We start from the raw sequence: 27,703 nt of genomic DNA, 5'->3' as shown, positions 1-27,703 counted from the left end.
AAAAATATATGTAAATTAAACTTCATCAAAATTGAGAATTGTTTGTGCACAAAGTACACTATCCAGAAAGTGAAAAGAAACCCTACACAGTGAGAGAAAATATTTGCAAACCGTATATCCCAAAAGGGTCTAGTATCCAAATATATATTAAAAAATCTTGCAATACAAGAACATAAAGAAAAGTGACTCAAATTTAAAAATGGACAGAATACTTGAATAAACATTTCTCTGAAAAAGATATACAAATGTTAAACAAACAAATGAAAAGATGCTTAACATCACTAGTCATCAGGGAAATACAAATCAAAACCTCAATAAGATACCTCTTCACACCCACTAGGATGGCCAAAATAAAAAAGAAAGATCATAACAAGAGTTGGTGAAGATGTGGAGAAATTAGAACCCTAACACAATGCTGGTGGGAATATAAAATGATACAGCCACTTAGGGAAACCGTTTGGCAGTTCCTCATATGGTTAAACAAGTTACCATAAAACCCAGTAATTCTGCCCCTATGTATATACCCAAGAGAAATGAAAATTATGTCCATATGAAAACTCGTACATGGATGTTTATAGCAGCATTATTCATAATAGCCAAAAGGTAGAAATAATCCAAATGTCCATCACCTAATGAATGCACAAACAAAACGTGTTATATCCATGCATGTTCATTAGGCCATAAAAAGGTACGGAGTACTAAGACATGCTCCAACACGGATGAACCTTCCAAACATTATGCTAAGTAAAAGAAGCCACTCACAAAAGACTACATATTATATGATTCCACTTATCTAAAATGTCCAGAAGAGGCAAATCTATAAAGATAGTCAGTAGATTAATGTTGCTTAGGGCTGGGGGGAAGGAGACAGAGGGGTAGTGGGGATAGCTAAAGGACATGGAGTTTCTTTTTGAGCCAATGAAAATGTTCTAAAATCTACTGTGGTGATGGCTGTACATATCTGCGATTATAGTAGAAATCATTGACTTGTACACTTTAAATGGGTGAATTGCATGATGTTAATGATAGCTCAATAAAGGTGTTTTTAAAAAAGAGTTAAAAGGTAACTGAACTTGTAATGGCCAGATTTTTATCCGTTAAGAAGCAGTAATTAAAAATACTGTATTGTACACTGAAAAATGTGTTAAATGGGTAGATCTCATATTAAGTGTTCCTATCACAATAAAAAAATCAGTAAGGTGTAGAACTGAAAATCACACATACACACACAAAAAAATGTGGAATTCAAACTAAGAAAATCACCTGAACAACTACATAGAGAAATGGGTAGCGATTTCCTTCCTTCCTTTCCCTTTCTTTCTTTCCTTTTTTTTTTTTTTTTCTTAATGAGAATGCTGGTTGAGGAAAGACAACAGAGGTCAAATTGATAAATAGCAAGTGTTCACAAATGAAAGTTGTAAACAAAATTCAACAGGTAAAAATGAGCAAGCAAGCAGGGAAACAAATGAATACAACCTGCCTGAGCTGAAGAATGAACTGAGGATGAGGATGAAGATGGTTCACCGAGTGAATGCAGCCAACACCTAGACCTGTACTAGATGAACATTTGCATTTAAAATAGTGAAGGAAAAACATGACCTAACACAATGCTGTCAGGAAAAAAAAAAATGTACAAGATCAGGTTAGCCGCAGACTTATCTAGGAAAAAGCTATATCAACTGAGTTTTGAAAGGACACATTTATTCCAAGAATTCTACACATAGCTACACTGTTGATCATCTGTGAAATCAATAGAAATATTTTTTTTCTCTAGGTACCTAAGCATTTATGGATTTACTTCATTTAAAAAATACTCGGAAACAAAATCATCTTCCTTCAAGATCTTTTTAAACTTTTAAAAATTAAAATATGAGCAAATTTTGTTTAAAAATACTGGTGAAGGGGCTTCCCTGGTGGCACAGTGGTTGAGAGTCCGCCTGCCGATGCAGGGGACACGGGTTCATGCCCCAGTCCAGGAAGATCCCACATGCCGCAGAGCGGCTGGGCCCGTAAGCCATGGACGCTGAGCCTGCACATCCGGAGCCTGTGCTCCACAACGGGAGAGGCTACAACAGTGAGAGGCCCGCGTACAGCAAAAAAAAAAAAAAAAAAATACTGGTGAAATATATTAAAACATGGAATTTAATAAAGGACATATTACTACAAAACTGAAGGCAAATGTCAAAAGTAATTCTTGAAAGAAAAAATATGACATAAAATTATCTATTAATACAGTAATATTAAATTATTTTTAAAAGTCAGAAAAATGAGGTAGGAGAAAGAAGATGAAAGTTAAGACATGTAAATTCCCTTTTCTTATAGAGGGAGGAATCAAGAGCTACTACACTTTTCTAGATAATAATACTAAGAAAATATAGTTTCAAGTATATTTATAGAGTGTCTGGTAACCACTAACTAGAGTTAAAAATAGAATGTATAATTTTCACATCACTAGAGAAAAGAAGCATACAAAATATAGACCATGTACACAAAGACAGATAATTAAAGACACAATTACAGAATCATAAAGCATAATGCAAAATTTTAGCATTGTAGGTTATATAACTAAACATAAATGAGCTAAATGATTTGATAAAAGGGCAAAGATTCTCAAACTTGTTCAAAAACCAAAATCAAACTCTGGTGTCTCAGAGGTAAAGAGGAAAAAACAAAACAAAACAGGCAAAGAAAAATTTATTTAAAGGGAAAAATTTTAACCATTACATTAAGCGACTTAACTCTATGTTCATAATTAAAGTTTACAATAAATATATAACATATTTATGGAGAAAATATTATAACTGAAATATAGACAGCAAAACGAATTAGCCATTATAGCAAATTAAACATGGACTGAGAGTCATATGTAAAATATCATCGTGTTTCTTGTTTTCACAGCTCAAAGAGACCAAAATATAAGGAAATGAAGGATGTAATAAGGGTATTTATTAGATTTGTGTTAAACTTCGTACCATTTTAGATAGCATCCAAACAATAATTACGAAGTATGATCGATGGCCCAAAGTATAAAATCTCAATATATATAATAAAGTATAAGCTGTATGGTCTATATTTAAAAAATAGAGTAGTAGGTACAAAAGTAAATATCCCAACACTTCCAAGTTTTGCTTTAAAAAGTATCCTAAATAACTGTGGGTCAAGATGGAAATCAAACTCAGAATACAGAGTATTAAAAATTAAAGATTATTTGAAAATGACATATAAAAATGTCATGGATTGAGGCCAAAGCTACAGAGACAAATTCAGAGCCTTAAGTGCTTTTATTATTAAATATGAAAGAATTTCAGCAAATAATTCTAAGTATTAAAAGAGCTTTTTGTTGTTCTTTTTTATCTTAGAAAAACAGAAGGATGAAATAAAAAAGCATCAATTAATGAAATAGCAAGAGGATATTTAGTGAGTTCAGTGAGTTGATATGTTTTTAAACTTGATAAAATTATGCTAAATTTCCTCTGGAAACAGTTTATGAAATTGTCCTCTGAGGTATTATAATATTAAAGATTTTATAACTAAACGTTGTAGGCGATATTAAAAATTAGAAGATCAGGGCCTTGGGCCAAATCCCGACTGCCACCTGTTTTTTTTTTTAATAAAGTTTTATTGAGACCCAGACATGCCCATTTGTTTACTAAAATGCTTTACTAAAATGCTTTCAGCTTTTGTGCTAAAATGGCAGAATTGAGTAGTTTCAACAGAGTCTGTACGGCTCTCAAAAGCCTAAAATATTCACCATCTGGCCCTTTACAAAAAAGTTTCCTGTTTCATTTCTTAATATGATAAGGAAAGCATAATGCACCATGGAGAAGGGATGTTTACTCAACAAATGATTTAGAAGACATTGGTTATCTGGAAAAAAGTTTTTTTCAACAATATGGTAATGATTAAATAAATAATGATACACGTATGTGACTTACATTGTACAGATATTAATGTTATGCTTTCGGAGCATGTTATGTTACATGACATAACATTAAAATATTCAAAAAGCAGGATCCAAAAAACACTATGATCTAAAACTCATGTTAGAAGTGCAGACCCCCACAGATATAGTTAGTTATGTAAAAATATTTAGTATTATATAAATACTTAGTATTATGTAGTATTATGTTATAGTTATGTAAAAATATTATGTATTTAGTACCCCCAAATTTTACATGGTGATTAATTCCTGGTAATAGAATTCTGACTGATTTTCATCTTTTCCTATAATTTTATTTATTTTATATATTTTCTACTATGAAAATATATTTATTCTGAATTTCTAAAAAAGGCAGTAAATGGAATTTATACAACTCAGCAGCAAAAAAACCCCCAAAATTTGATTTGAAAATGGGCAAAGGAACTGAATAGACATTTTTCCAAAGAAGATATTCGAATGGCCAACAGGTACCTTAAAACAGGGGTCCGCATCCCCTGGGCCGTGTACCAATACCCCTCTGCAGCCTGTTAGGAACCAAGTCACACAGCAGGAGGTGAGTGGCGGGCGGGCGAGCGAGCGAAGCTTCATCTGCCGCTCCCCATTGCTCACATTACCACCAGAACCATGCCCTCTACCCCACCCACCCGCCCCCATCTGTGGAAAAACTGTTCTCCACGAAACCGGTCTCTGGTGCCAAAAAGGTTGGAGACCACTGCCTTAAAAGATGCTCAACATCACTAATCATCAGGGAAATGCAAATCAAAACCACAGTGAGGGGCTTCCCTGGTGGCGCAGTGGTTGGGAGTCCGCCTGCCGATGCAGGCGACGCGGGTTCGTGTCCCGGTCCGGGAAGACCCCACATGCCGCGGAGCGGCTGGGCCCGTGAGCCATGGCCGCTGAGCCTGCGCTTCCGGAGCCTGTGCTCCGCAGCGGGAGAGGCCACAGCAGTGAGAGGCCCGCGTACCGCAAAAAAAAAAAAAAAAAAAAACAAAAACAACACAGTGAGATATCATCTCACACCTGTTAGAATGACTATTGTCAAAAAGACAAGAAATAACAAGTGTTGGTGAGGATGTGGAGAAAAGGAAACCTCTGTATGCTTCTAATGGGGATGTAAACTGATACAGCCACTATGCAAAACAGTATGGTGGTGCCTCGAAAAATTACAAACATAGATAGCTACCATATGATCCAGCAATTCCACTTCTGGATATATATCCAAAGGAAATGAAGTAACTATCTCAGAGTGATAGATATCTTTTGTACCCCACGTTCACTGTGGCATTATTTACAACAGCCAAGACACGGAAACAACCTAAGTATCCAGTGAGAGATGAATGGATAAAGAAAATGTGGTATATATACAGTGGAATAATATTTAGCCATAAAAAGAAGGAAATCTTTCCATATGCAGCAACACAGATGAATCCTGAGAGCATTAAGCTAAGTGAAACAAGTCGGAGAAATACAAAGATTGTATACTCTCACTTATATGTGAAATCTAAATAAAGTGGATCTTACAGAAACAGAGAACAGATTGGTTGTTGCCAGAGGCACGAGGTACAGGTTGGGGAAATGCGTGAAGGTGGTCATAGGATATAAACTGCAGTTATATAATTAATAAATTCTGGGGACATAACGTACTACAACACAGTGCCCGCACTTAACAATACCATATTGAACATCTGAAAACTGCTTAAGAGTAGACTTCTAAAGTTCTCAGCAACAATGACAACAAAAAATTGCTGGTGAGGTGATGGATTAATGAACCTTACTGTTGTAACCATTTCACAATGTATACATATAACATTGCACATCTTAAACTTACATAATGTTATAAATCAATTATATCTCAATAAAGTTGGGAGGGGAGAAGGAGGTAAATGCTATAAAATAGTTAAAGGCAAAAAACACAGCCACAAACAACCTGATGAAAATATAGCTGAATATTTAACCAATCTCAGGATACCTGATGAGTTGTCTTGTTCAGCAAGCACTTTTTAGGCATAAAAACTATAGAAGAATTCACAAAATATGCATTTACATGGTTATACACACAAATTAAAATTATGTGTACTTCAGAACTACCATAAACACAATTAAAGGGCCCCCTAAGGAAAATGATAATCAGTGCCCGCTGAAGTGCAAGAGATGGCATTTACACACCAGTGATGGTAGTGCAACTGGTACAATTGTTTCTGGGGGATAATCTGGCAATGTCTACCAAGAGCTTTAAGTATGTTCACATATATTAAAAGCCCGGTAAGTTTACCTCAAGATAATAAGTTGCTTCTTGCTCAAAGATTTACGTACAGTAATACTTATCGCAGGGTTAATTACTGTTATAATAAAAAAATTAAAAACGGAAATGCCCCACAATAGATAATGTTTAAATAGATTCTGGAACAACCATATGTCTGAGTCTCAGGAAGTCCTATGGAGGTCTTGCAGTGATACCCAAGAATATGACATGATTAAACACTCTGAGAAAAATAATAACTTTGAAAAGAAACAAAACCAAGATATAAAACTGGGTGATTCCATATTTATCTAGCCATCTGGAAGGAAATATACCAAAATACTAACCATGCTGATCTTTGGGTGTTGGGAGTATGGTTTGTTTAAATTTTCTTCTTTATATATATCTGAGCTTTCAAAATTTTCCAACTGAACATGAATACATTGTCTAAGGAAAACACAGTCAATGGTTCTTAAACAAAGAACACTCTAAGTTCTGCTCTGCAACGGTAAGTCAGGAGGGTCATCACGAAAGGCTATTGTTTCGTCAAATCTTTAGGATTTGACCTTCACATGTTTCCCCTTCTGCGTTGAAATCAGTTACACTGAAACAGCATAATCTTTTCGATCAATCAGTCGCTGACATTTATTGAGCACCTACTAATCCCTGGATCTTGGTTTGGACTGAAATTGTACGCTACTCCAAGACTGTGTCACTTTCAAAATGGCCCATCAAGGGGTATAATTTCAGCGTGGGTCAGAGCATTTTACAGGTCCCTGAAAAATTCTGGAACCACTCATGACACTGAACACAATTCTCTGCCCCCTGAGCTGGGACTATATCCCAGATCTCTCTCCTTTCTCTTTTTTCATGCAGGCATCAAGGAGCAGTGCTTTGGGCCACAGTACCTGCTGTGGCAGAGAATAATGATGTCTGTTAGCAGAGCACTCTTGCCCCCATTTTGATGCCCCAATATTCAGCTGCAGGGAAGTACTTTGAGCACTGCATATGGGTATGCTCCGAGCATGTTTCAAGGTCTCTTTGTGATCTGAGCAACTCAGTGGAAAGACAATGCTTCTCCTGAAAAAGGATGTCCAGTCAGCCATTTTGGAAGGCACACATTTCATTATGGGGCCAGGGTACCACTCACAGAGTACAGAGCAGTCTGCAATTAAATATCACATCTAGCGCTTTCTGCCTAGGAAGTGACTGTTTCAGCATCATGGGGGCAAACCAGGTGCTAGGACTTCAAATGCCAATCATCAAAGACTATCCCTGTGCAGGATGTGGCAGCTAGAATAAACCTCTCTACAACTCACCTGACCCAGAAGGCACAAATCTTTTCTGGGTTAACGGAAACACTAGATTGAAGAAACACAGAACTCTGTAATACGTAGGTGTGATCCTTTGCCTCCTATGCTTTTGCACTGCTGGTCTTTTCTGTGCCCTACCATAGCCCATGTTCACTATGCCTGTGCTAGAAGCCTTGTGAGGGAGTCTCACATAGAACCTCCAACCCTGGCAGGACTAGTCTTCAGGGATGCTTTGGCTAGAGGCCTTTGCAATGGCTGTTCCTGTGTCACATGTTTGTTGGGGAACAGAGTTCTCCAGGGTCCTGCTCAGTGCCTGGGATCCAGAGACCTGTGTAGTCTAAGGAATATGGGAGTCCCTCTTCCCAGCGCTAAGGTCAGGGTTCCACATCTGGTCGGGGCAGCCTATCATCTAAGTATGGCAACATGGCACCTTGGGATCTATGTGTAGACTTCAGAATTCAGCTGCTGTAGTCTAAAATCCCTGCTTCGCCTTTCAATAGCTATGACAATAGGAAAGTTGCCCAACTTTTCTAGGTCTTGGATTTCTCATCCGTATAACAGGGATTAAAACAAACAAACAAAAAAACAAAACCCAGATTACAGGATAGTGTTAAATGAGATAGTTTGTGTAATTCTAATGCACAACAAATACTCAATAAAGGACTGTTTATAAAAAGAACAACCAGCTAACAGTGCAACCAATTTAGAAAATCCCTTTCTCCCTGTGCCTCTGCGTTCTCAGCTCTAATATCAGAGAGCTGGCCCAGATCACGTGTGTGACCCCTGAGCCTCTGAACTTCGGGGATCCTCAGATTCTGTTAAGTACACAGAATATCAGACATTGAGGAAACCCAGAAATGCTGGGGAAAGGACCAACAGATTACACCAGGGAAATCTGAGCCCGCAGCGCCACCTAGCCTGCTCCACGGAGGCCCCTCTGCACCTGGGTCTCCAACACGCTGGAGCATCTTCCTCTTTTCATTTTTTTGAAGTATAATTACCAGAGCTTATGTTTCACAGTTAATGCTGTCAAGCCTTTTAAACTAATTGGTCTTTTATAGAAAATTTAACTGAAAATCAACACATCTTTTAATAACATTGCCTTAACTTTAATGGCACTTTGCCTTTCGTTTATAATTGCTCTAAAATTGTCATTTTCCATGTCATAGCTGCCATTTTTTATACTTGCTAGTTTTCATGGTGTAGATTTTTAGTTTTAGTATTTTTCTTTCATGAGGGATGAGAACTACTTGATTTTCTTTTCCATCCTGGGCCTGCCTGAGTCCATTTGCCATGCTGACAGCGGTGCTAGCTCATCTGTTGCACGGTGGACCGTGGACTGCCTGTCTCCTTGTGAGCTAGACTGCCTAAATGGTGGCTCTTGAGTGGAGTGTAAGGGGTAGAGCTACAGAAGAAGAATTTGTTTATGTAACTGATGTCACATGGCACTGGGCTGCCTGAGAACTCAGCCCTCTCGGTAACGTACCTCAAGGGTTCAGCCCTTCATGCAAGTACAGTTAAGAGAGTACATCATGTGATTCATCTTCCAGATGGTCCTATTCTCCAGTCTTACCAACATAAGTTCGGTTATTTCTGGAAGAGAGGCCAGCTCTCTGCCTTGGAAAGCTAGTTACCCTCACCCCCAGCTGCTCTCTTCTGATTTTCAGTGTCAGCTTCCAAGTTACCTTCTAAGACAGTTTTACTCTGACCACTGTGGCTAAAACAGGTCTCCACACCCATTCAAACTATGTTCTGCTCTTCAAATTAGTTACCCTTATCTGACATTATTCAGGTACCCACTGTTACTGTCATTTACCTAGTGACTGCCCACTAGAATGACAGTTCAAAGCACACGAGGGCAGGGTCTTTATCTTTCTTCTTCACTGCTGGATGCCCAGCATGAATAATAGTGCCTGCTATTTAGTAAGTGCCCAATAATGTATTGATGAATAACAGTAAATGCATATAGAGCTTGCCATGTGCTAAGCGCTGCACTCAGTACTCGTTCAATCATCTCAACAGTCCTATGAGGTAGGTACTACTATTATTCCCATTTTAAAGATGAGAAAACTAAGGCAAAAAGAGGTTAAGGTTATACAACCAGTAAGTGGCAGTGCTGGGATCCACAGGCAAGCAGTCTGGCTCTTGAGTCCCTGACTAATTTTTTCTTTCTAGGGAGGGTCCAGGTAGAACTCAAACTGGGGTGAGGGTAGGGGAAAGTGGGTGCTGTGTGGAAAAGAAATCTAAATACTCATGAGCCAGTTTTACCAAGAGGCTTCCTTTCATCTTTTTCATGTGTGTATGAGCATCAAGCTGGATGATTCTGAAAAATACATTTCTTGTGTCCTTCTTCTTAGAGGCATAGACCCATAAGCATAATTATTCCCACTCATCATGTGTTTCTGCTGTTGGTTTGCAGGAAAAAGCCAGGAGGCCATGTCTGTAACATCCCTAGCTGTTCTAGGAATGCATGTGATGAATCAAAACATTCTTCTTCTTCACAAATGAAGCGGTAAGCAGCAGGAGTTGAATTATGAAGGACAATATTCAGAGAGTGTTCAGACACATGATTCAATGGCAATTTGGGGAGGAGCGCTAGAAAAAGGAGATCATAGGCATCTAAAGGGATGTGCGTGTGGATGTAGTGCTATTGCTTGTGAGCGAGTGCCTGAGATGGAAGCTTACCTCCAGCCCCCGCTGTTTGGAGTCTCACTTTCTCAATTTATATTCCTGCCAACCCTTTTAGTTCCTTCTACTTACTGCCTTGGTACGAGATAATCTCCTATTTTTTTTTTCATAAATTAGGGTTGGGGGTGAAATGCCAAGAAATCACAAGTAATCAGAAGGTCTAGATCCAATTGGGTCTGTTGAACCAGATCCAATTTGAGACCTCACTGTGGGACTTGCTTATCCTAGACAATGAAAACAAGGCCTGGAATAAGTGGATAGGCATTTTGAGTAATGATTTGAGAAGTCACAACAGTGGATCAGTTAAATAGGTCTTGCTTCAACACTTAAAGCAGGTTTATTCACATTATTGTCCAAAATAATACTGTCTGCAGTAATAATAATGAAGCGCTTTGTACAGTGCTGGACCCTCAATAAATTATGCTGCTGCCGATCCTGACAATGACGGTTACTGGATTCCTGACACCGCTTTTTCCCAGGCTGGAACTGAGAAGTGCTGCTTTGCTAGCAGACTACTGTATTCATACACGCCTTAGCCACCTTCTCCCAAACATTTTAGTTTGCATTTCAAAGGAGATTAGAGACAGATTTTTAAAAAAATGTCAAACCAATCTACTTTGATTTCTCAGCTGAGTTTCTCTCTACAGTGATGCCGTAGAGAGAATGGTGCAACTCAAATCTAGACGTGCCACTCACTCCCACCCCACGGCCACAGTGTGCCCCCTTGACTGCGTAGAGGTGAAGCCCTTCGGTGCTTAAAAACAGTTTTATCCCTTGGAACCAGGGCTGGCTTCATGGGTGTGTGGCCTGCGTTGTCACCGAGGGCCCATGCTCAGAAGAGGCCCTCATTTGGTTCAATGCTCTGCTGTCACCCTTTTGAAATTCTTAGTAACTTATGAAAAAGTAGGCTTTCAAATTATGTAGCTGGTCCCACCTGGAATATATGGCGTGTCTGATCTGTGGAAACAATTTTGTAAGTTTGGATCTTTAAAAATTTGGATCGAGTATGTTACAGTTCTGAAAAAACATCGACTATAAACTGTTTCATCATCTTTTAGTGAGAACAGTCTTCTGAAATCTGTCTGATTAGGATCAGAAATAAAATGAAACTTCTGAGGAGATGAATTACAGAAATCTGTTTGAAAGTGGACTTGGAGACTGCGAGGACTATTACAGAGAATACAGCACTGTAATAAGCACATCCTGCTGCCTCCATCGTGCCCTCTGGCCTGCTTAGGGAGTTTGCCCAAACGAAGCCCAACATCACTGGCAGGTAGAAAGGTGAGGCTCAGTACCCTCAGACCATCAGAAAGGTCGTGAGCCCTGGGAAAGCAGGATGGCCTTCAGTAAGGACTGCTTTCTCTCCTTCTTGGTTTGGCAAGCAGTGGGATGGCATGAAGCCCAGTCAACCTTAATTCAGATGAATGTTGTTTCATATTTATTTTTAAATCTATAATTCTGATTTTTCACTAAGATATGCTTGTAGTTGGACCACATTCAGGAATATAGAATAACCTAAATTAGTCTTAAAAAGCTTTATGCTTTTTCTTTCCTCAAATAGAGGTCCTTCTGGGATTAGCTTTAATGAACAGATGAGAATAATGCATAATTAGCATATCAGTTGTTTAACACATGCAGGAGAATAGCCTTCTTTTTCTTTTTTTTTTTTTTTTTTTTGAGAATAGCCTTCTTAAGCATTTGAAGAAATATATGTGTATAAAAACTCTCTGGGCTATGTTTATGGTTTTAATGGATTCAGTAAAACTTTTTCTGTGGTTTCTCCAAAGGTCAGTTTTTATCCAGCCTATGTCTGTATTTATAAAAAGAGTGAAGTTGAGAATTCCCCCCAAAAAAGACTTTTCTATACAATAAATAAAGCCACTCAGTGGGAACACTTCATAATGTCCATTCTGGTCTGCTTTGCCTTTTGCAGCTCGAGATGGCTTCTTTGAGATGGGACCTACTTTTTAGTTGTCATTTGATTTTGGACTCACAAGTGAAAACACAAATGCCTTGATTGTTCGACGCGTATCAAGTTATAAAAGAAACCGAAGATGCTCTGGATCCCTGGCAGCCCACCCTCCTCTCTCTGCCACCATTCTGCGCCTTCACTGGGGCAGAGAACAGGCCAGGCCTTGCCTCACACCCACGCCTCTCCCAGGACTGAGTCTCAGTGACTGGCAGTGACCTAGGAGACACCTTTGACGCTTTGTCCTCTTCCGCCTTTGCTCATATTCAATCTATTCCCAAGTCCTCTCGATTTTACTGACAAACACCACTCAAACCCATCCACCTTCCTCCAGCCCCGAGGGCTCTACCCTACTCCACGCTACAAGAGCCCCTTACTCAGACTTACCCGCTGCCATCTTGCCTCCTGAGCCATCCTCCACACAGCTGCCCAGGCAACCGCCTCAAAACATAAGCCTGATCACATCACTTGCCAACTTAAAACCCTTCAACGCCTCCTCACTGCTCTTAAGAGAAAGACCAGAAACACGAAAATGGGTTTCGAGGTCCTGTGGGTCCAACTCTGCCTTGTCCTCCCCTTCCCCTCTCTCACTGAGGTCCAGCGACGCAGGCTTTCTTTGCCTTCTTTGAGCCTGTCAGGTACCCTTCTCCCCACCAGGCCTTCACCTTTGCTGTCCTTCTTTGGGGCATTCTCTTCCCCATAAAATCTCCCATCTTTATTGCTCAGACTTTGAGCAACATAAAATATATATCCTTTCTTTGGAGAAATCCTTCTCTGATCCCGAGACCACGTCAAGTGCTTACCGATATTTACTCATAGCCTTCCTTGCACTTTCAAGAATTTATAATCAGACGGTTACCTGTGTGCTAATTTAAATAACATCAGTATCCCCTTCCAGATGGCAAGCTCGGTGTGGTTCGGCTCTCCAGGGTAGTTCAAGCTCCAGCCCACACCCCTCACGCATTGGAGGCTGGAGGCCCTCTGTCCCTGGGTCCCCGTGTCCCCCACCTACTCACCGCACTCATGAGTGAATCCAGGACGCTGACGGCAAACGCTGTCCCACATGCAAATGGCTGCGTGAGGTACAGCTCTGTGTCGGGGTCATCGTCATCATCTTGGTCCAAAAACTGAACATTAGTATCGTTCACTAGGAAAAGCATAAAGTAAGAATTAGATCAAAAGACCACATGCGGGCAGCAGAGTCAGAGAAAGAGCAGGCTACTGGTTTAGAAACACTGAAGTCACTGAAAAGGAAAGAAAAGCATGGGAGAAGCTGTTGATGGAGCTCAGGGTGGGGGTCGGTGGGACTCAATGGACTGCTCCGAGGTGCTTGTTCAAGGTTCCCAGGCCTGGAGAGCAGTGACGTCACGCAGACGTGCTCCACGGCAGGCTGGTGGAGCTGGTGGACAGTGCCGGTCAATTCTTTGGTATAGTTTTAGATCGTGACGAAAAACACTCTGAAGCGTTTTTTTGGTAGCTAAGTCCTTTGAGAGATGGACGTATTTCAAGGACGAGGAGCCATGAGTAGCCATGCTGGGTGGGAAGTTTAGCCACAAGGGAAAGAAAGCAATTTATTGAGAGTGAAGAGCAACAGATTGGGAGCATAGCAAAGGCAAAATAGCAAGGAATCCACCCTCCGGCACCACCCACAGCCTGCCCGGGGCGGGGGGATGGGTCTGGGTAGTGCCTGGTGTCTGGCCCTTAATCCAGGCCCAAACCCACCAAGTCCTGTTCAATACAAAGGATGAACCCCTGGCTGTCTCCGGCTGCTAGCTGACAAAGATTTGCTCTGCATTCCGAGGTGCTTGGGGATGCCCACGTTCTCCCTTTCCCCTCCTAAACAGCTCAATCTTTTATGTGCTTCAGCTCAAGCAGACGCAGCATTTGATGTTGTATTTCATTTCCATCTGAGGATTCCTCAAGGACTCCTCTGGCACGCACGTGCAGACTGATTGGTTGTGTCACCGAGATGTCTTTAACTTATTAAAAATTAAATGACAAATTAATTTCCATTCCCATCTTGGCATCAGAAATTATCAGTTTTGCAGAGCAAGTAATGGCGGGGAAAGTGTGTGGTGGGGGAGGAGATGAGCACTTGTGATTTCTGGAGTAATTATGGTGCTTTTAGGAAAAGAATAGATGAGGTTTCCTTTTTCTGATTCCTTTCTAAATGTATCAGCAGCTAATTCTCTTTCCTAGAGTTATTGTTTTAACTTTTTTTTTCCGTAAGGAACTTTCGGGATAACTTCTTTTGTTGTTGTTGTTGTTTTGTTTTTTGTTTTGTTTTTGCGGTACGCGGGCCTCTCACTGTTGTGGCCTCTCGCGTTGCGGGGCACAGGCTCCGGACGCGCAGTCTCAGCGGCCATGGCTCACGGGCCCAGCCGCTCCGCGGCATGTGGGATCTTCCCGGACCGGGGCACGAACCCGCGTCCCCTGCATCGGCAGGCGGACTCTCAACCACTGCGCCACCAGGGAAGCCCTGTTGTTGTTTTTAACTTTCGTTTGTTTATCGTATGAGGCAGAATAAATGATAATAGGACAAAAGGCTGGGCATGGAATTATTTTTAAATGACACCATCTTGTTTCCCTAGAGAAAGATCCTAACGGGGGAAAATCTTTGCTCTCTGTTCTTCCAACGTTTATCATGTTTGGGTCCCCACTGTCCTTGCAGTGCTTGAGCTACAGGCTAGTGAAAATGCAAAACCCAGGATCTGACAACTGGGCTTTGAATCCAGGCCCTGTCACTAACTGCCCTGAGCAAAGCATTTTATCATTCTACACCTTAGTTTCTCTCTCTGTAAAATGGGGGCAATATGAGCAGCTCTCCTGAGGCTGTCAGGAGGCTCCTATGAGATTCTGCTTGGTGAACCTGGCCCGGCACCTTGATGAACGGTAGCTGCTCTCATGCTTTCACGTTCTGTCCATGTTCTGTTCACACTATGAAAATTCCCAGCTTCCCTCTGCCCCTCTCAGAAGCACGTAAATAAGGCCTTGCTCAGGGATCCTGCCAGGGTCATGCGGTAGCTTTTCCTGTCCTCCCTTCATTTACCCAGAAGCATGCTGTGGGCCACAGTTTAGTCTTCCTGCTTTGTGAATGGGAAAATGTGAACCTGCGACAAGATGCAGAGGGACCTGGTTTTAACTACCTGTAAGAGCTGAGGAGGGCGTACACATGGACGCTGCCTAAAGGAAGTGTCGGTTACCTCTTCTCACGACGATGGGGAGGGTTTGGTAGACTTGACAGGTGACTGGAGAATGGCAGCCAGCTAGGGGTTCGAGTCTTTGGGGAAGAACTCCAAGGCAGGAGCCAGGGTTCTGGGTTACCTAGTCTCAAAGGGCGAGCAGCCGGTGTTACCTGAAACCTATTTCACGGGACAGTAATTATGTGGGTGCTAAGAGGTGATGAAAACAGTCACCCCAAAATGTTTGTGATCAAATACAACTGGGAAACAGGTTAAATAGCTTCAAACAGATTTCCTTCCTGTGGAACTTCTAGGAAGCCTGGACCCACTAACGTCAACTGGGATTCCCCAAGTGTGTGAAGACTGGAATACTACACAGTTTAAAAAACTTGTTTGACCTTGCACCATCTGTGTTTTTTAAAAGGCATTTTACTGGCCTAGTGTAATGCAGAAGACATCTCAGAACTTGTAGGTAAACAGTAAATATCTGGGGGGATGGGGGAGGGGAGGTGGTCAGAGGATGATGATGGTCTGAGCGCTAAAGGCAGTATGACGAGTAGGAAAATTGGGCTTAAGGCAGAAGGTGAGGGTGATGTGAACACGCGGAAGGTTCTCTGAGCTCATAAAAGAAATCTGGTGGGGGACAAAGGCTTCAGGAGACTCAGTTATGCTAGCTGAATACTTGAATTGTTGCCTCAGATGGGGGGCACCGCGCTCTTTCTTTTCTACTAGTCACAAATAAAGATGTCCCACTTAGCTGGCAGCGCATGAATTCCAAACAGACAAAGAAATTCCTGGCAGTGGTGATACTGAAATGCTGCTGAGGTTTTCTGAGACAGAGATGTTTGGATGAAAATTTTCCCACCAGAAGTCTGGGCCACACAAGCTCCCTGGGTCCCTTACCACCCTAAGGCTCTGAGAAGAGCAATCCAGAAGCCTACGCTTTTAGCCAACTTCTCTAAACATGAAAAAGACACCTGTCCTACTGTTGGAAACAGAAAATAGTGTGACACTCCTTGACCTGAGTGAATTTGTCCTGATAAATAGCTACATCGACAATAATGCTGTGCTGAATGGTGGACAATTTATTCCTTTGTTTCCAGACACCTGGCAAGCAAGATTACTGTGTTAAAAGCCTGCTCTATTATTTTGAAATATATTTTGGAGCCAAGAAACTGGCATGTCCGTTTCATTTGTGAGCTATTTGAAGGCAGATGATCCCTACCTCTCGATCTACCCTCCACCAAGCAGCACCTGCTTTCTCTATCTAGAAGATCAGCCCCCAGAGTTCTGAGACCTGCTGCCGATGGGTGCTTTTCATAGAGTTATTAACCAAGTCACGGGGAATCGTGGAAGAGCCTGACAAATGCCGTCACGACCACAGGCCTTCATCTTCTAGATGAGTCTGCTCCGAATCTCCTCCCAGAGAGGGCTCTGGGCCAGCGGAGTCGGGGTCAGAGTGCAGGGCTGGGCCTTGGTGGCTGCCAAGCTCATCCTTTGCATCCTTTCTTAAGACCTGGCTTTAGTAAGCAAGGGTCCCCTATGAGCTGGCTGCATTTATGGCTTCAGAACCAGAGCTTCTGAGAAAGGGCTGAGTAGGAAAAAAAAGGCAAATAAAGTCAGAATAAAGGAAAATAAACAGCTGGAGGGAAGGCACCGTCTTAGGTTTCTTATCTTAAAATTTTTATATTTCTCCCTTGACTTCCTCCGAGAGCTGTGAAGACATGTCAGTCAAACTGACAGTGTGCTCGAAAGAGGAATAGAAGGGAGAAGGTGGGAGGGGAGCAGGGGGGCACATGGAAAAAAAAAAAAAGGCCCAAGCCAGAGAAAATGAATTAGAGCAAAGATGCTTTGGAAACAACTGCCAGGTCAGATGGGTGTGATCAAAGGTTTACTGATGCTGTGTGGGGAAAAAATCATTAAGGAAGGTTAGAACAAGACAGCCGATTCCAACCAGAGCCACAAATAAAACACATTCAAAGCAGTGCCATGGGGTAGCCTTTCCGTTACAGCCGGTGAAATAGAAAACAAGCTGATGATAGTTGGAAACACGAACCACAAAACAAAAGGAGATACTGATGTGAAAGAAAACAGTGCTTCTTACCCAGTTCAGTTATCATTAGAATGTGCGTCCCACTGTTTTTTTCCTGATTGACTGATACCAAAGGCAACTTGCCAGGTTTAGCTAATGGGATACAGCAGTTAAGGGTTGGGGAAAGGGAGTGGAGGAAAGTACAGAAAAAGAAAAGAGTGAGGGAATAACAGAGGAGACATTCTAAAGTAAAGGGACCCAGGACCACAGGTAGTTAGTGTTTATCTTCGGGGGAAGAGACCACGTAGCAGTTTTGCAAATTCACAAAGAGGAGCAGGGAGTGCCATGGCCAGGTTAAAAGCTGGATCCCACTGGCCAATGTTCATGGCCCTCAAAGCCCCATCATTTTTTGGACCAGAGCGGCAGTCAGTGAAAATGGCCTTTAGCTGAAAAGCTCAACTAGAATAGATGAAATGTAAAACTATCACATATTAGCCCAATGTTTCTATGCAGTTCTCACAATGGGGTTGGCTTAGACCTGAGGCTTTGTACCTCCAGGGAGGGACCTTCCACAGATGCTTCCAATGTGAATCACTGGAAAAAATCCTTGGACCATACCTTTCCTCCCTTCCTCCCGCTTCCCTAATGTATGCCCCAATCTCAAACCCTTCATCTCATGCTCCTTTGAAAACAGTGACCAGCATAAGGAAACTATCTATTCACCTCAGAGGAAAGATAGATCAGTTTTCCCTTGGGTCATCTGTCGTATTTCTACCCATACCCTTCTCCAATCTCCCCCCGAGACAAACCCCATTAGAGCCTACCACACTGAAAGAGCTGAGACTCAGGCCAACCTCCTTATATCCTGCATGGTCGGAAAAGAGGACCAAAAAAATCCACCCAGAGCTGACATTCACTCCTACCTAGTTCAGTGATGATGGGGATGTTGACCCCAGTTGTGATGGAGGGCTGGCGTAACATCCCATGTACCGGGCTGTTATCCGGAGAGGATCTGTCCATTCCTGGAGGTGTGAACCCTAGTGGGAAGGAAAGAGAGGAAGAAGAAAAATCAGAAATGTGGAAAATTTGGAAATGATGCAAGTATAGTGTATATACACAATAAAAAAGTAACATACGCATTATTTGCAAGTCAAAAATTAGCACTCCCAGGATAAACTCTGATGAGTTGTTTTCAGAAGAGCAAAGTAGGAGACCATTATAAAAGATTCTAACCCACTTTGACAGTTCCCTGAAAACCAGTCTTTACACCAATTATTGATCTTACTCACAGATTTCTGTTCCCTTCTTCCTTCAGGCACACATGAGGCTTGTACCTCTGTGCCTCCCTGAAGTTAGATATGACCACGTGACACAGGAAATGTCCTGGCCCATGAAAAGCAAACAGAACAACGCATATCATCACTTCTGGTACAAGTAATTTTTTTTTTAGATGTTGGGGGTAGGGGTTTATTAATTAATTAATTTATTTTTGCTGTGTTGGGTCTTCGTTTCTGTGCGAGGGCTTTCTCTAGTTGTGGCGAGCGGGGGCCCCTCTTTATCGCGGTGTGCGGGCCCCTCACTATCGCGGCCTCTCTCGTTGCGGAGCACAGGCTCCAGACACGCAGGCTCAGTAGTTGTGGCTCACGGGCCTAGTCGCTCCGCAGCATGTGGGATCCTCCCAGACCAGGGCTCGAACCCGTGTCCCCTGCATTAGCAGGCAGACTCTCAACCACTGTGCCACCAGGGAAGCCCTGGTACAAGTATTTGACTTGCCATCTCTCTTCCCAGGCTGTGGCAACAGTGGGAACACAGGTTACTACGGAGATGAAGGCTGGGCAGCAGCCCTGGACAGTAGCCCAGACACACAAAGCATTCTGAGTGAAAAATCAATCTCTGTTGCTTTAAGCCACTGAGACTTGTTTTGTTGTTGTTTGTGGTGGTGGTGTTACCACAGCATAACCTAACCTATCCTGACTGTTATCTTAAACCAATTGATTACTTATTCTCTTGCCAGTGAGGGACTTAAACCTGGGCCTTTGACAGGGTTCTGGCCAAGGGGAAGTGGGAGGAAATTGGCCTGGGCGCTTGAGGAGATGTTTCCTTGCTCTTAAAAAAATATCACATGGGAGGAGATTCTCTTTTGATCCACTGGACATTGCTTTTGTGTCTGTAGTGCCTGGAACTGTAGCAGCCGTCTTGTAACTAGGATGGGCACCCACTGAGGACAAAGCCAACTTAATGAATTGGCTGAAGTGAATGGTAAAAAGACTGAATGATAGGAAGAACTGTCCTTAGTGCCTGAACTAACCAGCCCTAGAATCAAAACCAATTGATCTCAGGGTTTCTTACTACATGAGATTTTATACATTTATAAGTGAGATTATAATATAAAAGGTAGTAATGAGCTTTTATATATATTATACACATAATAATGAGATTATATATAATGTCTGTTTATGTATATTTATGTATTTTGTATTATGTATTAAATATTTATGTATATATATACACAATATATGTACAACTATATATTTTTTTATATATGCGTGTATTTATTTTCCTCCCTTTTGTTTAAGCCAAACTGAGGAGTTTTTTTTACTTGCAGCTGAAATCATCCTGACTGCTGCATATGCCACCTGCTTATAGTGGACCCTTGAACTTCCCAGTGTGCTTGACACAGACCCCATAAGGTAGATGTGGGCACAGTAAACTGGAGAGTAGCCTACTTGTTCTGACTTTTGCCGTTTGGGCTTCTTTGGGTCTCAGACCCAAATCTCAATATATATTAGAATGAGCTCGGCCCAACCATATTTTCAAGTTTAGGGAGGGTGAGAAAGCATCCCAGCTAGGCCAAATGGCTGCCTCCTTAAGGAGGTACATAGCCGTATAAACATGCTACATTTATTTTCTTCATACATTCTTTTGGTGAAAATTAATTTTGCCACGTGGCAAGTGGCACCGCCAGCTCCACACTGGCCGCCATGCCCAATTGCCTTCCCCTTATAGAACAGGCAGACAGAAGTTCACGTTCTCTTTGTTTTCTCTTCTTTGCCCGTAGTGGATGGCTACCTGGGCTTATCAATGGATTAGGGAATTACAGATACAGTCACTTGCGAAGCTTCCAAGAACAAATTTCCGAAGACCGTGTGACCAGAGAGATTAGTGCCTCTCTCTGGTAATGCGGCAAGACTGGGTTGTTTCTGGCATGAAGGTATGTGGGAATCTTTATCTACCAGGAATGAAATGACAGGTGTTCATAATTGCCTGTTGCTTTGGAAGTACATCATGCATGAAATGCCAGAAAGATATCAACGAGTTTTCCTGTTTTCTGCTCTCCTGTGTATAAATTTCATCGGAGTGTCATAGTTTCAGAAAGACAAAAAAAAGTTTTATTTACCGTTCACTCCCTGATTGCACTTAATTTTATTCTTTATACTGATACCCTGTGCACAGGGTAAGTAACTTTGAAGGACAGTATAGTGTCCATCTTTCTAAACTCTGGAATGTGTGTTTTTCAGCCAACCATGTAACCAAGAACACGCAATTGAAATGCTTGCTGTTTTCTTCCCCTAGAATAGTGAAGGGGGAAAACTAAACTGTTTTCATCAGAAGTTTCATTCAAAAGCATGAAAAACTGCAAGTGACAGCTGTGTAGATTCAGTGGATGTGACGTTTTTGAATTTCTTCAACTTGACAAGTAAACACCTTAAATCGGTAATGCTATATGCATAATACATGGCCTGTATTTTGACATCCATCATCAAATGCTGACTTGAGAAAATACGGGTTTGTACGTCAAGGACTAGCACCCATAAAACAGGTAAAAATGCAGGTCACACGGTATTAGGAAAACGGTATTTCATTACAGAACCGGCAACAAACCAAAGCTTCCTTTTATTTTATCTTATTTAAAGATTCCGTTTTCAGCCGTGAAAAGACTCAATTCCTTTGCATGAAACCTTCATTTAGAAATGACATGCTTGCCTCATAGGCCTCTTTCATTTTGCTTTCATATTCCATTTTCCCCTTCAGTCGCCAAGCCCGGTTCCATTAGCATCTGAAACTGACAAACTGTGGTGGATGTCCAAAGACATCTCTCCATTAAACGTCTTTCTCTCTCCTACGCAGGACCCCAAGAACGGGGTGATTTTGTTGGAAAGAAAACCTCAGCCATGATAATGTCACTTTTTATTTTGCTACTTTTATAGCCACACATTTTTATAAGCAAAGGCAAAGAGAACAGAAATAGATTTTATCGTATTTTTTGCCCTTCCTGAAGAGTTGTGTTAAAGAGGAACAGAATTTATTAGCATTGTTTCATTCTTAGAGATCCTATAATGGGAAACTTGTGGCTTGAAATGGCAGAGCAGACCCAGATTCCCGAAGTGGCCTTGGAAAGAAGAGAAAATCAGGCACCTTCCTTCCAAACAGAAGAGGCAATCCGGCCTTTGGTGCCATTGGATGGCATCTACCCCATTCACCATAGCGGCTGTTAATAGAGGGGCAGGTCTAAATGGCAAGCAGGTCCCTAATGGTCTTGCTTCCCATCCCTTTGTTAGCTGCAGTGGGTACATCTTTGGTTGAATTTTAAGTCCCTCTACATAAAGCAGTGCTTCAGTTCTGCATGTGAAAGCGCTGGCACATGGAATATCCTCCAGGGACCCTGATCTACAGCTAGAGGATAGTGAAACTGGGAAACGCTCCTTCCGTTAGTTGAACTAACACTCGGGAAGTTAATTTTAGAAACAACCACTTATTTTGCCAGAAGAGACGATGAAGAATGTTGGCATGGGAGAGATGGAATCAGAAGTTCTCAATCAGGAAAAGATTTAAGTTTAATTAACTACAACCCAAGCTCTTACCAAGATGGCCTCCTGGTTCTTTAGATGTATTCCCTTTCCTCTCTGTTGAGCATGGACATGGGAGGCAAGTTTTGGGCTAAAGATAACTTTAAAGACTACCTGAACTCCTTACACTGAAAACCCCTCCCCATTTCAATCTTCAGGGGCAGATAGGATGGGCTTACTTTCCTTGTTCTATTCCTTTGGCATCAGGCAGAAATGGGCCCAACACTGCCCCCTGCCAAGCATGCTCACTCCATATGCTGCAGGAGAACTTTAGGTCAAAGACTGGGTTTTCTATTTCTTTAAACATCCCAGGTTGTCTACAAAATGCCTGGCCCACAGAGAAGAAACGGAGTGGAATAGCTAAGAGCGTGTGCTTTGGAGTCAGATGTCTTAGGTTTAAATTCTGCCTCATCTACTTATAAGCCACATAACCATGAGCATAGCACAGACTCTCCAAACCTCTGTTTCTTTGTCTGTAAGCGGGAATTACCCACTATACAGGGCAGCTGTGAGAATAAAATGAAATAGTATATTTAAAACATTTAGTACAATGCCTGGTATGAAGAAAAATACTTTAAAATGTTGACTACCAACGTTAATATTTTACTCAGTACACAGTAAATATTCTGGCTAGGAACAGCATCCGCTGCCTCCCCCTTCCCTATGGATAAAGACCTGAGGTAGCTTTTGGTAGAGTTTTTTTAAAAGAATTTTCACATAGAGAAAAATCCTGGAAAATTAATGGGAAGGCAATAGCAGTGTGGATATATTTTGGTAGAAATAATCAGGTCAATCCAGTGATAAAAATACAGCCTAAAATATTTAAGGATGGAGTATTTTGGATATTGGATGGCTAGGATTTTCTTTAGGTATGTTGAAAAACTGGTGTCCAGTCTTCATGAAAGAAAGGTTCTTAATGCCTTATAGCAACTGCAGGCTCTCTGGCGTCTTCTGTTTTCTAGACCTAATTTCCCACTTCCTTTAATTATTTAAGGACATAATCTTTCTTCTGTTGTTTCTCGGGCTTTTGAAACGGTTTTCACCGCTCTCTATATTCTTTTCCAGAATTTGTGTTCTCAACCATCACCACTGTTGGGTTCAGCTGAACAAAATCTGTAGTCCCTGATTTTCTTTTTTATGATTGGTTATTCAATGGCAGGCAGCACTTGGCCTGTGTCAGGGAAGTTATTGGAAGGTTAAGTGACCTATAGTTAAATTTGACAAGGGCATTTCAGTTTGGATGGCTTCACGTGAAAGAATTTAACACGAACACTTGACTTATTCCTAAGAAGTTCAAGGAGAAGAGGCTCGGGAATAACAAGATCACTAAGGTTTCATTTTTTAAAGTAATTCTTTTGGGTCCCTGCTGCGCGCATGCATACAGACGCAGCGTCCAAGGAGCACCTGTGGTTACAAGCAAAGACAGGCTGTGACTCAGATAAGATCTACCAGAGGGCATGGCTAGAAGAGGGTTCCAGGGTAATGTAGTTGTGAGTGCATTTGAAGATGAGAAAGACTCAATGTCATGGTCTTTGCGGAACTCAAAGCAAAGGCAAGGGGCTTCCCTGGTGGCGCAGTGGTGGAGAGTCCGCCTGCCGATGCAGGGGACGCGGGTTCGTGCCCCGGTCCGGGAAGATCCCACATGCCGCGGAGCGGCTGGGCCCGTGAGCCATGGCCGCTGAGCCTGCGCGTCCGGAGCCTGTGCTCTGCAACAGGAGAGGCCACAACAGTGAGAGGCCCGTCCGTGTACCGCAAAAAAAAAAAAAAAAAGCAAAGGCAAGAATGTTCTGGATCTAGATTGACTAAGGTAATTTTGAGAATGAAGAAGTCAGGCTTAAGTAGAACCTTAAGCAAAAAGTAGTAAAATCCAACATTTACTGAGCGCTCAGCACGTACTAAAATCTGCGCGTGTTTTAACTCTAGTCCATACAGCCATCCTAGGTAGATACTGCTATGTTACAGATGAGGAAATTGAAGCACAGCAGAGCTAAGCAACTTGACCCAGCGCATACGTTTAGGAATGAGCAGATCTAGATCTCAGTCCAGGTAAACTGGCTCCAGAGCCTCCTCTAGGTCACCATGGCATACTCCTTCTTATTACGTGCCAAAGCTGCGCTAAGGGTTGTTTCACGGGCCACCTCATTTATTCCTCATAACAACCCTGTAAGTACGGGAACTGCTAATATTACCATTTTGCAGATGAAGGAAATAAGATTCAGAGCCATCAAATAACTTCCTCCAACACCCCAGTTGGTAAGTGGCAGATCTGGGGGCTCCAGCCAGACAGTCTGACTTCAGAACCCAAGGATTACCGTGCTCCATGCTGCCTTGCCTCTGTGTGTGATGGTCTCTCTTTCTCATGTGCTGAGCTTGGCAGGCGAGTCTGAGGCCTGAGCCAGTCTCACTCTTTTATTGTTTTCACTTTTAAACAATAGCAGATAACAGCCGGGACCCACTGTAGTTATGCTTAACTTGCCTTGGTATGGTAGCAGGCACAACTCAGTACATATGATAAATGCTTTATTACAGTATTTTTCCGTGGGGGAAAACACAAAGTACTTTCTAAATCTCCCCTAGTTAAATCCCCAGGCTTTTCCAGGGAGAGAGGGAGATGGAAATTCTTATAAATCACCTCCCCTAAAATAGATGGAGAAATGAAGGTAAGTGCCTCTCCACACCCATAGATGTAACATAAAGGAATTGGTTCAAATGGTGGGGCAAATTGTCTTTTATTGTGTGCATATAAATGATGGTTAGAAATCCACATGCTACGTTAAACGAGAGAAATAAATTAGGCAGAGTCATCTAGGTTTGCTGAGACAGGTATTCAATATGAAGTTGTAAAAGGGAAAGATCACCGTTAAAAATGATCTATAAAGGCATGTTAAAATCAAGAGACACTTCTCATATTACATCATCTAGGAGATGAATTAAATTTCCTGTTAACGCCAGGAAAAAAAAAACCCAAAGCCAAATGTCAGATGAAGTGAAGATCAATAAAAGTATTTTGATAAGTAAATGCAACAATGCTACTTGACACATGATTGGCAACTGCTGAAACATAAATTATCCAAACTTCCCATTGCTGCTTATGGGAAAATTATGCAGATTAGAACTTGATTAGGCTTATATCATGAGACTCAATTTGGACTTTTAATCTATTAAGCTCCAATAAATGAGGCATCTGAATAGCTCCCCTGGGCAAGTACAGTAATAGCCACAGCAGTCGTTTTTTGCAGTATGTATTCCAACAAATTCTTCAGCAGCTGAAGTAGAGAAAATCCCAGGTACAGAAGCATGATTGCTTTCTAACTTGTAGGGGGAAAAATCCACGTGCCCAGGCTTGATTTGGGAAATAGAATTTTTAGAAAAGTCTGCAAGAGAAATCCGGCCAAGGGAAAACCTCAGTTGAACCTTGTAATAGTTATTCATAGTAGTTTTCAGTGGCTTTCCACGAAGCTGGAGTCCTGAGTCACGAGAGCCAGGAGCCGACCAGTGTTGACTCAATAAAAAATGATTCTTTATCAAGGCAGAAACTTCTCCTGACACTCCCCAGAAGCTACTCTAACTGAGCACTTTCCACTTAGGAGCTGGAAGTGGTGCCAGCCCCCGACAGGTTGCTGGAGGTCAAGGTAAATGGTGGGAAAGGCGGGGCAGGGAACACCCTTGCCAATTTCAACTGTGTTACCTGCTTTACTCCAGGTAACCCACGAGCTTGGAGCAAATCACTGTTCTCTACCCAGAGCCTAAAGACAGAGCTTAGAAATTACATTAATAGACGGTTCTGAGAAACCTAAACTATACCATTTGGGTCTCTTTTTGCCTCTTTACCAATCACTCTGTTAGGGATGCAAGACCTTTGGAAATCTTCTAGTAATTACCTCCCTTTTACAGATGAAGAAACTGAGACTCAGAGCAGCGAAGTTACTGTGTCTAAGGTTGCGGATCAGCTGGTGGCAGAGCCAGGCTAGTTGATTCTGTTGTTACGTGCTCCCCTTCAACCTCTTCTCTACATGAGGAACCCATTCCCAGTGTTTGGTGGGGGATAGGGGAGGGGGGCAACCCTGACTCCACAGGGCCAACAATATGGACCCCCATCATCCTGGGCACATGGCTGGTTTAGAGATCCACTTGTCCTCCAAGCTGGGGCCAATCTGTGTTCTCCCCAAGACCTGATGAAATCGATGCTAAAGATGCTTTCAAAACCACAAGGATGTAAGTACGGGGCTGCTGGTGAGCATTTAGCTCACCAGGGGACAAATGAAAACAGGGCAAATGAATCAAGAAGTAAAGAGAATGAGACAGAGCTCTGACATCACTCAGCCTCCTGGGCTCAAATGTGCCTAACGCCAGAGACACCCCAGTTGTATGACTTCCCCTTTATTCAAGGCTTTGGGGTTGGATTTCTATCACTTGCAACCAAAATGCCCAAATAGTATAGTAACTGAGAAAAATCTCTGTTCTTTTCTTGGTAAAATGGCTCATGCGTGTCTGAGTTTCTATTGAAACAAGTGACTATATCTTCATTCAAGGTTTCTTGTTCACTTCCAGTGACCAGGGACAAGACCTGGGTCAATTTCTTTATTTACAATAAGTAACACTGATATTTTTAACAGTACTCTTTTCTAGAGACTATATTGAATGAAAGCATTGGGAAGCTGCACAAGGTACTTCATCTTTTTTAGAGTTTCTGTTCTGGGTCTAAATTAAACCAAAGCAAACTAAACCAACCAACTAACAACCAATCAATCAACCTAAGTTCTCTATAGCTATTTGTCCATTAAGTTTCATAAGATATAGTCAGCACTTAGACAAGTCACACACACATGAAACAGATACAAGTCTCACACACGTGAAACAAATATGTTTGCAAGAGCTGTCTCTCCAAGCAGTCTCTTTCCTTAAAGTAAACTTAAAGAGCTTATGGTCCCTAAGTAAGAACCTGTCTCTCAGAGGGGTTGGTGTAAGGAAGGAAGGGGGGGAGGGAGGGAGAGAGGGAGGGAAAGAGGGAGGGAAAGAGGGAGGGAATAAGGAAGGGAGGGGGGAAGGGGAGGAGACTAGTTACAACTCAAACACAGTTAAGGCCACAGATTTGGAAAGAAACCTAATATTCACCTGGTCTAACCTCTTCATTTGCGCAAAAGCTCATGGTGTCAGGATGAATTTTCCACAACTTCTCAATTGCCTTTTACCCCGTCTGAATTCATCTTACAACTTAAAAATAAGACGTAATTTGGCGACACAGATTAAATGATTTAAAATTTGACATACCCTTTCACCTAAGCAATTTCACTTCTAAAAATACATGCACAGCCAACATTTCTTTATATGAAAAGATTTGGTTACAATGGTCTTCATTTGTAGTTATTAAGTAACAGTATTAAAATGAAAACAACCTGAATGTCCAGTTTTAGGAAACTGATTATGTTAAGTATGCACCCACTAAAAATAATGCAGAAAAACATTTCACGATATAGAAAAAACAGTCATGAT

General features: G+C 41.8%; 1 protein-coding gene across 22 annotated transcripts in view; it reads right to left on the bottom strand.

Annotated features, from left to right (window-relative positions):
• Positions 1 to 27,703, bottom strand: part of KCNMA1 (potassium calcium-activated channel subfamily M alpha 1) — a gene marked incomplete at both ends in the record, with an annotated part of 741,342 nt that overhangs the window by 18,216 nt on the left and 695,423 nt on the right. For 14 of the 22 annotated variants that reach the window (XM_082854829.1, XM_082854809.1, XM_082854821.1 and 11 more), the window contains 2 exons: positions 13,166 to 13,296; positions 18,287 to 18,400. In XM_082854829.1, the coding sequence (XP_082710955.1) occupies positions 13,166 to 13,296; positions 18,287 to 18,400 (245 nt within the window). Of the gene's footprint in view, positions 1 to 13,165; positions 13,297 to 17,435; positions 17,517 to 18,286; positions 18,401 to 27,703 lie in introns of all 22 variants that reach the window. The other 8 variants (XM_082854819.1, XM_082854826.1, XM_082854808.1 and 5 more) reach the window with 1 other exon arrangement.

This window comes from Leucopleurus acutus (assembly GCF_964270905.1).
Source record: "Leucopleurus acutus genome assembly, chromosome: 14".
Classification (NCBI taxonomy): domain Eukaryota; kingdom Metazoa; phylum Chordata; class Mammalia; order Artiodactyla; family Delphinidae; genus Leucopleurus; species Leucopleurus acutus.
This window is presented reverse-complemented; position numbering and strand designations above follow the sequence as displayed.